The sequence below is a fragment of the Mastomys coucha genome, unplaced genomic scaffold (genome assembly GCF_008632895.1).
Source record: "Mastomys coucha isolate ucsf_1 unplaced genomic scaffold, UCSF_Mcou_1 pScaffold21, whole genome shotgun sequence".
Taxonomy (NCBI): domain Eukaryota; kingdom Metazoa; phylum Chordata; class Mammalia; order Rodentia; family Muridae; genus Mastomys; species Mastomys coucha.
Window position 1 is genome coordinate 32,936,566 of NW_022196904.1, and position 14,645 is coordinate 32,951,210.

Here is a 14,645-nt window from a genome sequence, read left to right on the forward strand (position 1 = left end):
GAGAAATTTACATGTAAATAAAGAAAATATCTAAAAAAAAAATAAAAAAAATAAAAATAAAATAAAAAGACTTTTAAATTGATTGTGGTTTCATATCAAACAACTTTTATAACACTCATTTTTATTGTTACAATATTTAACAAATTTTAAAGAATATAACTAAAAAAGATATTGTAGGTTTTGAAAGGGGCTCTGGGAGGCATTGGGGTACAAAAGGGAAATAAGAATATGATTTAATTCTATTTCCTTAAAATATGTTTTTAAATGTTAAAAAATTCAAATAAATTGAAATCATGTAAGTTTTCTCCTCATAATGCAATAAAACCTTAAAAATGAAAAAATAAACAAACAAACAAAATAAGAAAATATAAACAAAGATATCATTCTTGAATGGCATGCACACAGAATGTCTGGAAGGGAGAAGGAGATTGATGGATCTGAGGAAAGAGTCAGTGGCAAGATGGGCTACTGAAATAGGTCAGGGAGGTGCAGATACCAGCAAATTACATGCTATATTTGTGCTGTAATGAAGCACACAATAATGTATGGTATTTTAAAAGAAATAATAATTTTTAAACAAAAAATCTTTACCAAATATGAATTACTGGAAATTTCATTTGCACTCTTGAAAAATAATTTTCCTCCATATTCTCATGGAAGTCTGTTCCATTATCATTCCTCTAGATACAAGTCTCTAGACTCTGCACTTATCACAGATCCAGAATTCATACATAGGAAAAATGGTGACTTTTACATAATACAGAAATATCCAGTGCAAAACTCTAAATTGTTTGTGTCATTCAAACACAACATGGGGCATATCTTCATACAAACCCATGAATTCTTGCCTACATATATTCTGCTGTCTTTCAGTCCAAACCCAATGAAACAGGGTCATGGCTGGACAATATTCAGTAAATTCTCAGATAGTCGGTGTTGACTCTAGAAAGCAATCAAAAAAATATGGCTAGAATGTATAAGAAAAGTTTACACACTGAAACACAGTGTACCTTCACAGTCATTATTTGTTTCTAAGATACTAAGAAGCTATTTTTTTAAACAAGACGTCTTCACGGCCACTACCACAAGGTAAAATGACCAAAACAATGCAGGAAAACAAACATAATGTACAAGAGATGGTTCAGCATGAGTTAGTAAATTGAAAAAAATGAGAGTATGGGAAGTAGATAATAAATTGGATTTCAAATATTGAAATTACTTTTCCATTACTAATGAATTTTTGGAAGGTAGAGTAACTTTTTGTTGTATTGGAAATAAAGGACACAGCATGGGGTTCTCTCTGGATATTGTTGAACCTTTAAAACTCAGTGTTTACCATGTAAATTAACTGTGGATCTGTGAAGAAGTATATAATTTTGGATAGAGCTGAAATAAGTATATTTTGGGGCTTAATGTATTTATTGATTCTCAAGACAATGGATGGCGTTATTTAGATATTCTTAACTATCAGTTCTGTGACATAGTCCATAAACTATAAGGTCTGAGGGTCTCAGTGACTATAAACATGAGACTGCCTCTCGCTGACTTGGACTTTGTAATCCAGTGTCCTGTGTGATCTCTGTAGCTCCAATTGTACTATTACTGCATGTCTCACTGTGAATCATCTCATACAATCCACTGATGTAATTTTTAATTGTGTTCATATAATCAGATTGTTGAAACTTTCTAAGGAACAAACTTGAACAGAAGGGCTTCCTTCAATGCATTCACAAACATGAGTGATTTCATGCATCCAGAGAATGAATTATCCTCCTAAGTATTTACCGACCTGTGTTTATTACATGGGCTGTGGACACCAGTTGCCGAGCCCCAGGGAAGAAGTATTTAAGTTTCCTCCAGGGCTCAGGAGCAATCTGAAAATAAAATGAGTCATGAATATGAAACAAACTTCTCCTTTCACCAGAGAAATAAAAGCTGATAGTAATTTGATGTGCATGGCACTTCACAATCCACACTGCCCAGGTTTAAGGCAGGAAAAATATGTTCATTTTAAGGGGAGTCTTCTTCCTCCTTAACATCCCATTCCTCATGGTCAATTTCATTGATCCCAGGTGCTTTTGGAGAATACATGTGAATGAAGTCAAGGATGAAGATTTGGGGATGACTTGTTCCTTCATCCTTGCAGCAGTTCAGACACCTATTGGGAAAGATTATTTCAACCAGACTCTGAATGTCCTGTAAGTGATTTGTATTTTCCATGTAAATGACAACTTGAATATTTCATGAGTGCTCTGAGGATGAAGATTAGGCAAATCCTTGAGTCCTGTGTCCTGTTTTAAGTTTGACAACCAAGAAACAACTATAATTACTTTACAGATTAAATCCTATTTTCCCCCTTAATTAATCCAGTGAAGGTTTCAGTTTTCTTCTACGTGGCTTCTGACTGGATGCTTAAGGATAAAGGAATAAAGGAATACCTTCACTGATCCTTCACATAAAGCCCTCCCATTAACAGTTTATATTGCACTCTAGACAGTGATGAATTATTGAAATTGATCCATAATATTTCATTGTGTTTTAATCCAAGTATATGTAAAAAATGGTCATAAACTCTGCTGAAAGTCATTTCATAAGTATGTTGCTCCTAGAGCATTTTCTGGATCCAGTAATACTCACGGCACATATAGTTATCAGGAACTTTACATACATACAAACTTACTCTCTCAAGATCATTGCATGTGGTCAGATCTTGCCTTCTATAGCATCATTAGGTTTGGAAAGAGGAGATATTTACACTCAGAAATTCATACTTCATATGAATGCCAGGATGGATATTTTTGTATATATATGAGCAAAGAATATTTAGGGCATGATGGGTCAAGACATCCGAGTGTTTTAAAAGATAAAATCCAAAAGACCTGTAGCTTCGTGCTTCATAGAGTTTGTGTATAATCACTGGCTTTTAAGCTTTATAAAGTTCAGTTCAGCACTCTCTCTTTAGATTAAAACATATGTGGAAGATATGGAATCCAACAATATGTTTACATTCCTTGAATAGTGAGGCTATCAATAACAGTAGTGACTGCTTATATCCCTTGTCACTGGCATGGGTCACAGTAGTGGTGTGGGAGAGTTGGAACATTTCAGAACAGTGATACAAGAGTTGTCTATTAAGGGTCCCCAGCGAAGGAGTTAGAGAAAGGACCAATGGAACTGAGAGGTTTGCAGCACCTTAGGACGAACAACAATATGAACTAACTAGTACCCTCAGAGCCCTCAGTGTCTCAACCACCAACCAAGGACTACACATGGAGGGGACTGAATGTTCTGGCAGTATGTGTATAGTAGAGGATTGCAATTTGATCATCAATAGGAGGAGAGGACCTCGGCCCTGTGAAGGTTCTGTGCCCCAGTGTAGGGGAATGCCAGGGCCAATAAGTGGGAAAGGGTGGGGTGGCAGGCATGGGGAAGGGGGAGGCCACAGGGGTTTGTTTTTGTTGTTTTTGTTTGTTTCTTTGTTTTTTGGAGGGGAAACAGGGAATGGAGAAATTTACATGTAAATAAAGAAAATATCTAATAAATAAAAAAATAGTTTATTAGTTTTTTGCTCATCATTTAAGAAATATGTCTTCTCTTTTCATGTCTAAGTCGGTTAATCTCTGACCCTTTTAAGTTATTTATATCTTATGGAACTTCTGTCAGTAATTTTAGTAAATATTAGTGCACATGTTACCAATGTGGTATCAATAGCCATTTTTGTGGATTGCTGATTGTTGTTTTAAAACACAGCCCTTTAGACTTCTAGGCTACACAGACAGCTTGAGTAACTGTTGTTTCCTAAAGTATAGTTGTAGGAATTAGTTTGAGCATTGCACAAGCTCTACTCTCAAATTTCTTTTGTGTATTAGTAAAAATTTAATTAATTTTTTTGTGTGTTGTAATAAAGAATATTTTACAATGGCCTATTTCATAGAGTGTAGAATTAAACAAAACAGGGGTATAATTTTTACTGAAAACCTGATTGTACTTACTTCAATTTAGTCATTAAATATATAGGCATATGTTTAGTGTTTATTTTTTTAATTTATTTTTTTAAAAACAGCTGCATCTATTTCCATATGGACGACTTACTCCATTTTTATTTTTAATATATATTTATAACATTTCAAATATCATATTTAATTTCAGATATATACTACTTATAGATTATATAATTTGTATATTTAATGCATACTATATTGCATAAGCTTATACATTGTTTTAAAGGATCAGCAAAATTTTTATAAAATATAGCTATAATAACTATTTTGATAAAATATATACATCTATAATTTTATAATGATATAAAATCTAGTATTCTTGTGAGAAGGAAATAAAGGGCATGATCAATTTTGCCTTTATAAATTTGTGTCATTTCACTTAACAAGATGACCTTCGGTTTCATTGATTTTACATAAATATTATTCTACTTCATTAATAAGTAATATACTTCATGTATATGTAGAATCTTTCTCTTTTTTAACTTTTATTGCATTATGATGAGAAAAGTTACATGATTTCAGTTTATCTGAAGTTGTTAACATTTAAAAACATATTTTAAGTAAATAGAATTAAATCAAATTATTGTTTTCCTTTTGTACCCCAACTCCACCCAGAACCCCCCTTCAATACCTACAATCTTTTTATCATATTCCTCAAAATTTATAAAATATTATAACAATAAAAATAAGTATTATAAAAGTTGTTTGATATAAAACAACAATCGATTTAACAGTCCTATGTAGATGCTCGTCTACAGCAATAATGAAAATACATTTTTCTCAATATAAATTTTAAATAACTCCAAACATATTAGCTGTATACTTAAAAGTAATACATCACTACTAGTATTTTCTTAAATGAACATAAATGTATAAAGTCTTTTTCTTTGTTTTGTATTTAGTAGAGTTTAAAATCTTGGCTCTTATTGTGGTACAAGCCCAAAATAAGAACAATTTTTAGACATTGGGTTTCATTGCAATAAGGCTGTATTTCAATTACTCTCACATCACCAAAGGATTTTACCTCCATTGTAGTTAAGCTGAGAGTTGATAGTTCTGCTGCATCAAGAAATGAATTGTAGGCATGATTTTTGGGTACATACTTCTTCCTATGGTCAAAACTATTTGACTTGAGTGAGTGACTTCATTCTCAGCCCACAGAGAACAGGTTACATTCATTTAAGAAATGGTGTAGGTATTAAGATGATCTATCCATAAAGTCATTTGACAACTGTTTCAATGAACAATGGTTCTGCTTGGAGGGTGGCACAGACATTAGGTGAGGGTAAGAATTTGGCTCATTAGCTGTGATAATTTGGAAAAGCATTCATCTCAGAGAAAGAGTAACTTATAAAGTCCTCTTCTTCAAACTTGATACAAGAGTTACAAATGTCAAGCAAAGAATTCAATCTCACTTTGTTGTTCTCTTACAAGCCACCTCCCTATTAATTGTCTATGTTTCTTTTGAGTATATAAATACTTTTTAAATACATAAGCTCTTCTGAAAACCATAGTATACTGTAAAAACATGAAATAAACAATGCTACTAATAGAGAGGCTGAGATAGGAGAAGCAAGATTTTAAGACCTTTATGTTGTACACAGCAAGACACTGTCACAAACAAACAAGCTGACAGTGTATATAGATTTTACAATGTTGGACCTATTTCTATAATTACCAAATTACAGAGATCATTGGATGACAATCAACAAATTTCCAATTCCTCATATTATTGGATTTCAATTGATTAGGATATGTTGGTCATATTAATTTTTAAATTAATATATTAAGTAATTCTCACTTCCTGTTGTTTTTGTTGAAAGAGGTGAAATTAGGTTTGTGTGGATTTGTTGAAAGATTACTTTCTTGCTTCTTCTAGGGTGTAGTTATTTACTGGCCCATTACATTGGGAGTCTTCGCTCTCTTCTATACCAATTATCCTCAGGTTTGGTCTTCTCAGTGCATCCTGGATTTCCTGGATGTTTTGGGTTAGGAGCTTTTTGCTTTTTGCATTTTCTTTGACTGTTGTGTCAATGTTTTCTAAGGTGTCTTCTGCCCCTGAGATTCTCTCTTCTATCTCTTGTATTCAGTTGGTGATGCTTGCATCTATGGCTCCTGGTTTCTTTCCTAGGTTTTCTATCTCCAGGGTTGTCTCTCTTTCTGATTTCTTTATTGTTTCTATTTCCATGTTTAGATTCTGGATGGATTTGCTCATTTCCTTCATCTGTTTGATTGTATTTTCCTGTAGTTCTTTAAGGGATTTTTGTGTTTCCTCTTTAAGAGCTTCTAGGTCTTTACCTGTGTTCTCCTGTATTTCTTTCAGGGTGCTATTTCTATCTTTCTTAAGGTCCTGTATCATCATCATGATAAGTGATTTTATATCTGAATCTTGTATTTCCAGTGTGATGGTGTGGCCAGGATTTGCTATGGTGGGAGAATTGGGTCCTGATGATGCCAAGTGACCTTGGTGTATGTTGTTTATTTTCTTACGCTTGCTCCCGGCCATCTGGTTAACTTTAGTGCTACCTGCCCTTGTTAAATCTGACTGGAGCCTGTCCTTCCTATGATTCTGGTTGTGTCAGAACTCCTCAGAGTCAAGCTGTCTCTGTGATCCTGTGATTGTGGGATCCTGGGATCCTGGGCTTCTTAAATCACCTGGGAGTGTGGCTTTCTCTGTGAGTTGGGAGACTAGCTGCAGAGCTTGTGCCCAAGGTCGGCTCAGAACACTAACCTAGACATACTGGAAGGAACCCAAGTCACTGGGCTGGTGGAGTTCCTGTGTGCCTGGTCAAGCTGGACCCAGTTACTCCCAGTGTTGAGACAGATGTTGGTTCCTGCTCACCTCTATCCTGGGTGTGTCAGAGTGCCTGGGAGTGGAGCTTCCTCTGTGTCTTGTGGGACTGGCTGCAGAGCTTGGGCCCAAGGTCTGCTTTGGACCCAAGCCCAGACAGACCAGAAGGAACCCAAGTCACTGGGCTGGCGTAGTTCCTGTATGCCAGGTCAAGCTGGACCCAGTTACTCCCAGTGTTGGGACAGATGTTGGTTCATGCTCCCCTCTGATCCTGGGTGTGTCAGAGCCAGAAATATTTTTAAAAACGTTTTCTATAAATTAATTTATAATTATTTGAAGTACCCAGAGTGAATATATCACATACCTTTGTAAATAGAAAGTAGGAGAACGATACTTGAATGGTGGGACTAGCCCTTAATCTCTGCACTAAATACCTAGCACAATTGTACACCTGTACATTTGACGTGAGGATAGTCTACAGTAAACTATCTTATAAAGCACTTGGATGTATTGCCCTCTAATGAACTAAATAATCCTTGCTCAAATACATACAAACATGTACATATACATATATTAATTACCAAATGCGTGCTTGATATTTGAATTTATTTAAAAATAAGTCTTTAGAATTTCTTTCAGCAAAAAATTGAAAGAAAAAATTAACAAGGTGTGGGTAGATATAAGGGGATGTGTTAAGAATGTTGGCCACTAATTATAAGTGATTGTAAGTACAGGAACCAAATGTTACTGCAGAAAAACCATTATGCATTAATGAATCATGTTTTCACTTCCTTAAACAATTCTGTTAATTTCACAAGAAAATGTCATGAACTTAGTGTTTCTCTTACCACATGGTTTTTAATTTTCTCAATAATTTCAAAAGGAAGACATGATTAAAATTACTGCTTTTCAATATCTGTGGTTTTATCTTTACCTTTTGGATCAAACACTCAAAAACAGAGTGGGAAATGTTCTCTGTGGATGAGGTCAGCAACATCTCTTATTTATGGAAACCACACTGTCATGAACTTTTAAAGTGTTTTCTATTTTCCAGGTTCTGTGTCAATCCAATCTCACAGCAAAAGCTAGTTATTCTCATCTTTAAAGGACAGATGCAGAAACTTCTAGTATAGCATAGTGCTTCTAATGGGTATAAATGATCATGTATAGACACCTGTCCATAATGAACACTGTACTCTTTTACAGAAAAACAACTAAAAAACACAAATATGCTTTGGCATTAGCGTATTCAGTGGATGAAATCAACAGGAATCCTGATCTTTTACCAAATATGTCTTTGATTATAAAGTACACTTTGGGCCGTTGTGATGGAAAAACTGCAATACCTATATCCTATTTATTTCATGAAAAAAAAGCAAGCCCTATCCCTAATTATTTTTGTAATGAAGAGAGTATGTGTCAGTTTCTGCTTACAGGACCCAATTGGGAGGTATCTTTAAGTTTCTGGAATTACCTGGACAACTTCTTATCTCCACGTGTGAGTTATCATAGCACAGGACTTCTTAACATCATGTCTCTTTGGGGAACTTTAATAGATATTCAGAAAGTTAATGGATGATGTTGGACTTATGCTTATATCAATTTATGTAGTTCTAGGATACTTACTAATCAGAAACATGATAGGCCTTCTGCTAGAGCCCACCTCCAGAAGCTGACAGATACCCAGAAGGAGGACTAGAGGAGGCCGTGAAGAATTGAGTCTGGCAGGGTTGTAGAGAGAATCTTACAGCCTTTACTGACTGGCAGTCAGAGTTTTCTTTATTTATACAAATCTCAGTAAGTAGAGATTGATTCATGTTGTTCCAAATTATAGAACATATTATTTCTGTTGCTAGATATTTGTTATCTTCTTCATGGTCATATTTAAATTATCATTGGTAAACTGTGAAATAACAGAATTATTATTTATAATCATGTTTCTGATATAAGTTTAGTCATCAGTGATAAACTGTGATGGAACAGAAATAAATTTAACAAACATTTTTCTCTATAACCCATCTTTTAAATATCTGGAGTATTTTTGCAAAGGTATGAAAGTCCATTCTTAGCCAGGTAACTCATGACATTTCAGTGACACAAGACAGGATGAAAATTTTCAATCTAGTTTGTTATGTTAGCCTTTTGACTACCTGTGAGTATGACCAAGAATTTAAAGTGAAAATTGCCCTTAGACTTTCTGGTAAATATTTCAGGCCCATTCTGCTATAGTTATGATATGTCATTTTCATTAATAATATGATGACTATGTCATATCTTTGTGGAATAAATTGCTATGTCTTATCTTATTTTTTTGTTTGTTTGTTTGTTTCTTAATCATACGATAAAAGATTAGACCTTCACAAGTGAACTTTTCTAAGAAAGATGGGATATGGGGTTCTGACACCTCATTCTTTCGTATTTTTCCACATGATTATTTATCCATCATTATAAGACACTCTGTATGTATTAAATAACTGCATTCAATCTAAATTTGTTTGTGTATATTTTCCTCAAGAGGTACAACTTATGAGTCCTATATATTTAGACCCGTAATTACCTGAGTTCTTAGTAGGATGAGTTTGTCTAATCTGATCTGCAGCCAACACTTTTAGGCTGCCAAATCTAGTTTACATTTTCAAATTAATGTTAATCTGATTATCTGTTTCCTGAGGAGGCACAGATGCAAAAATTGCCTGAGTATTTCAGAACCATATCCTAAAATGGAGATCTCTGGAATTTTTATGTGAATCACAACCTCTAGTGTAGTAGAATAACCTTCAAGTAGGGCAATATAAGAATACCATTTCTGAAAAGCTAAATCAGTATTATATACAGGACTTTCCTGTTAAATCATAAAAGTATTTCTGGATTATGGCATAAATACCTTTTTAAGAAAATATTAGTCAAATAACCCCAAGCTGTAGATGTATTAAAATCCCTACAAACATTGAAAACACAGATATCAAGACTAAAACTAAAAGACAGAAAGGCAGTTTTTGTAACATGTGAATACATTTTGTTACATCTTTGTCAAACAGCTATGCTTGCTGTTCCCATTAGAAGTGGATGTGTCAGGCTTCTACATTTGCTCATTTGAATCAGAGATGAGAGGAAAAGCCACATGTAATCAATTGTTTGTAGGTAAATATGGATACAAGTATTTTCAAATGCAATACTCCTCATGATGCTCTGTGTTGTAGATTCTTCAACTTACCTATGGACCTTTCCATTCCATCTTCAGTGATAATGAACAATATACCTATCTCTATCAAATGTCCCCAAAGGACACTTCTCTAGCATTGGCAATGGTCTCCTTCATACTTTACTTCAACTGGAACTGGGTCGGCCTTGTCATCATAGACGATGATCAAGGCAATCAATTTCTCTCAGAATTGAAAAAACAGAGTGAAAACAAGGAAATTTGCTTTGCCTTTGTGAAAATGGTCTCAGTCGATGACAGTTCATTTCAACGAAAAACTGAAATGTACTATAACCAAATTGTGATGTCATCCACAAATGTTATTATCATTTATCAGGAAACATACAATTATATTGATTTGATCTTCAGAATATGGGAACCTCCAGTTATACAGAGAATATGGGTCACCACAAAAGAATGGAATTTCCCTACCAGCAAGACAGACTTAACTCATGGCACATTCTATGGGATGTTTACTTTTCTACACCATCATAGTGAGATTTCTGGGTTTAAAAAATTTGTACAAACATGGTTCAATCTCAGAAGCACAGATTTATATTTATTAATGCCAGAGTGGAAATATTTTAAGTATGAAACCTCAGCATCTAACTGCAAAATACTGAAGAACAGTTCATTCAATGCCTCATTGGATTGGCTAATGGAACAGAAGTTTGACATGGCCTTTAGTGATGGTAGTCATAACATATACAATGCTGTGTATGCCATAGCCCATGCACTCCATGAGATAAATCTGCAACAGGTTAATAATCAGGCAGTAGACAATGGGAAAGGAGCCATCTCTCACTGCTTGAAGGTAGAGTTTTCTATTGTATGAGCTTTGGTGTCTTCAGTTGCATAGCTGTTTAGAGTCTCTCAGATGCCCAGACTTTAGGAAATAGGAAATATTTTCCAAAATAGATAGATTTCTTAACATTTTTCCTTAAAAAAAGGAAATCTAGAAATTGTTCTGAATGTGAATGGAAAAATAATCCACCGATTAGAGATGAAAATGTGTTGTTTTATACAGAGCACCCAAATAACCATGAGAATACCCTTTGCAATATTGGATATATACGGTCCTTCCTCATCAATTTTTCTCCATGATGAGAAGATGAGTTTTTATATTTGACAATTTTATGGAAATCATTTCAAAGAATAGTTCTTATTGGGTTCTGTAGTGATTCTACCCCCAGTGTAGGCCCTGGAGAACTTACTTGGATTTCTGAGAGAAATTAAACAAGAAATAGTGCTGGTTGGTCTTAAGTTCCATCTGTAGAAATGTGTTTATATGTGTGAGTGTATCTTTCTCATTCTGTATATGTTCTACTCTTTTTCTGTATCTTTGTTTAGATTTGTGTTCCTTTGAACACGCATGTTTATCTCTGTATGACTACAGAAGTAAGCAACATTTTTTTCTAGGTATGAAATTCTGTCTATAAGTGTGTTTGTTTATATATGTGTGTATGTTTCCTTGTATTTTTGTCATAGTATGTGTCTTAGTGTACATTGTATGTACTTTGTGAGTGTCTCTATGCACATATAAGTATTTGTACCTGCTTTACTGTATATGTGTCTGTCTATTTCTTTGTACTTGGCATGGCCTTTGCCTGCCTTTTTGTCATTAGATGTGAGTATAAGTTTCTCTGTGTGTCAATATCATTCAGGGCTGGTGCTTATATATTAAAACCTCTCCCCATGTATTGCTGTTTGTCTATGTGTGTGTGTATTTGTATGTGTACCCTAGTGCATGTATTTTTGTGATTTCATATCTGTGATTTTAGTTGAGTGTATATGTATGTCTTTTATGTGCCTGAATGTTTACATAAGTGTGTCAACATGTATGTTTATTTGTGTGTAGGTAAGTGTATAGCTGTACTATATGCATGACTTGGAAAATATATAAGTATCTCTCTGTGTTAATGTGCGTGTCTGTGTTGTATATCTGTGTTTGTTTCTATGGTTTTCTCTGTGTTTGGTAGTCTTCACTGATTGTACTTAAGTTCTTGGAATATTATAATAATTTTATTTATCCAATTATACATTGTTTTAATTATACATTGTCTCTCCTTTGTTCTTTCAATATAATTGGCTTTACTATGATATCAGAATACATTTTATGACATAAAGTAATGGTATATACATTATAGTGCAATATTTTTCTTTTAGGTAAACTCCTTTCTGAGAAAGACCCACTTCACTAATCCTCTTGGAGAAAAAGTGACTATGAAACATAAAGTAGTATTGCAGGAAGACTATGACATTTTTTATTTTGGGAATCTTTCACAACAACTTGGGATTAAGGTGAAGTTAGGAAAGTTCAGCCCATATTTTCCAAATGGTGGACCCTTTCACTTACATGTAGACATGTTTGAATTGTCCATAGGAAGTAGAAAGGTGAGTAAGGTATACTAAGTTACTGATTTACAATACATAGCAGTAAACACTGTCAAGTGGATACATGGCAACATATTGAAATGAAAAATGTTGTCACATCAGGAACCATTTCTAGGCTCCTGTATTATATTTCTTTTTTTCATTTCTGACATTTTTACCAATTCTTTGAAGATTTCAAACATGCATAAAATATACCTTTGTTATATCAGAACCATTTTCTGAAATTTAATGAATACAAAACTCTTCTTCACAGAAAATTTAAAAAAATATTCTTCATATCATTGTTATTATTACACAGTAATCTCCCTTATTTTAAACATCAAAAACAGGTGTTGATAGAGAGAAACTAATGTTACTGTAATGAGAGTCACAATTGCTAACCCTTGTCATTGTATCCAAAAATGTTTTTCTATATATAATAAAAGGACACCCATATTTTCACAAATGAACACAATTTCAGAAATTCATATTCACAGAAATATCACTTTTAAATAAATTTTAAAAATCCCATCACACTTTTAAGTAAGATGAACAGAAGGTCCAAGGAACCTATACACAGAATTAGAACAACAGACAAAGAAATGACTATTAAAATTCCTCAAATACAGCAATAACAGCAACTAGACAAAAGCAACAAATAATTTTCAGTTATAATTCAATATTTGTTTTAACATTTTCTAAATGAAATCAAAGACAACGAGGCTGGTTTATTTTTTAAGACATTCTTAAGTTGCCTGCAGAGGGTAGGGAGACACATTCACATACAAGAGGAGAGCTTATTTATTAAAAAAAATGGAGGAAAAGATTATAATGTGTAATAAGAGGGATAAAGAAGATTTCTAAACAATACATTTCATGTATATGTATGGAATAATTCTTGAAAGAAACACCTACCAAAAGGACACAACACATAGCAGAAAGATCATTCTCTGAGAACAGGAAGAATTTTTTTTTAAACTGTGTTTGTTTTATTTATTGAAAATAGCTGGTTATTCTCACATAATATATCCTAATTACAGTTTCCCTTCCTTCTATTGGGATGTGACCAATTCTCAGTTTTCTGGCAAATATATCAGAGTTAATTTCCCTCCCAACTGCCTTTTCCATCAGACCTACTTTCTGTCTCTCAATAGAAAAATAATAGGATTCTATGGGAGAGTAATAAAACAACACCAAACAAAACTAAGACATCATAATAGGATAAAGTTTTCATAACACATTATGGTAGACATATGATTTGGAACTAGGTGAAAGGACTAGGAAATCCTACTTCATATCTTATATGAATAGTAGTGATTGAAGCATGAGATATTGATAGACAATCAAGTGATAGTTATTTGTGCTTTAGTACTAAGAATACTTTAGTTTTGAAACTATAATCAAGCTGTAAATTCTATAATAGAAATATCTTGAATTTTGATGCCAATTATTTATTCCATATGAATATGTATAATAAGAAAGTCCTATAAACTATTAATGTTGAACTTCAAAAGCAATTCATTGGACACAATAATCTTATATGTCAATGGGAATTCTAAATAAAAACCCTGAAATGGACTGCCCTTTTCAATGCCAGTCAAAACACAAAAATCTAGTAGTTATATACTGTTCATATCTTCTTTTTTTTTTTTAGATATTTTCTTTATTTACATGTAAATTTCTCCATTCCCAGTTTCCCCTCCAAAAAACAAAGAAACAAACACAAACAAACCCCTGTTGCCTCCCACTTCCCCATGCCTGCCACCCTGCCCTCTCCCACTTTCTGGCCCTGGCATTCCCCTACACTGGGGCACAGAACCTTCACAAGGCTGAGGCCCTCTCCTCCTATTGCTGATCAAATTTGCAATCCTCTACTATACACATGCTGCCAGAACAATCAGACCCCTCCATGTGCAGTTCTTGGTTGGTGGTTGAGACCGTGGGAGATCTGAGGGTACTAGTTAGTTCATATTGTTGTTAGTCCTAAGGGGCTGCAAACACCTTAGCTCCATTGGACCTTTCTCTAACTCCTTCACTGGGGACCCTGTACTCAGTTCAATAGATGGCTGTGAGCCTCTACATCTGTGTTAGTCAGGAACTGTCAGAACCTCTTAGGAGATAGCTATATTTAGACTGGCTTGCCCTTCCTTCAGTCCCTGCTCTCTGCAATTCCTTCCATGGGTATTTGGTTCCCCCTTTTAAGGAGGAATGAGATGTCCACCTTTTGGTCGTCTTTCTTCTTGAGTTCCTTGTGTAATGTGGGTTGTTCTTCCTGTATTCC

General features: G+C 34.1%; 2 protein-coding genes across 2 annotated transcripts in view; both read left to right on the top strand.

The window, feature by feature from the left end:
- The window catches only part of LOC116102082 (zinc finger protein 345-like), a 332,287-nt gene that overhangs the window by 196,376 nt on the left and 121,266 nt on the right, over positions 1-14,645 (top strand). The gene's annotated exons all lie outside the window — the stretch shown is intronic.
- Positions 2,002-14,645, top strand: part of LOC116104086 (vomeronasal type-2 receptor 116-like) — a 22,700-nt gene continuing 10,056 nt past the window's right edge. The window contains exons 1-4 of the mRNA XM_031390896.1: positions 2,002-2,198; positions 7,999-8,290; positions 9,993-10,805; positions 12,158-12,385. Coding sequence (XP_031246756.1) covers positions 2,002-2,198; positions 7,999-8,290; positions 9,993-10,805; positions 12,158-12,385 — 1,530 coding nt within the window. The remainder of the gene's footprint in view (positions 2,199-7,998; positions 8,291-9,992; positions 10,806-12,157; positions 12,386-14,645) is intronic.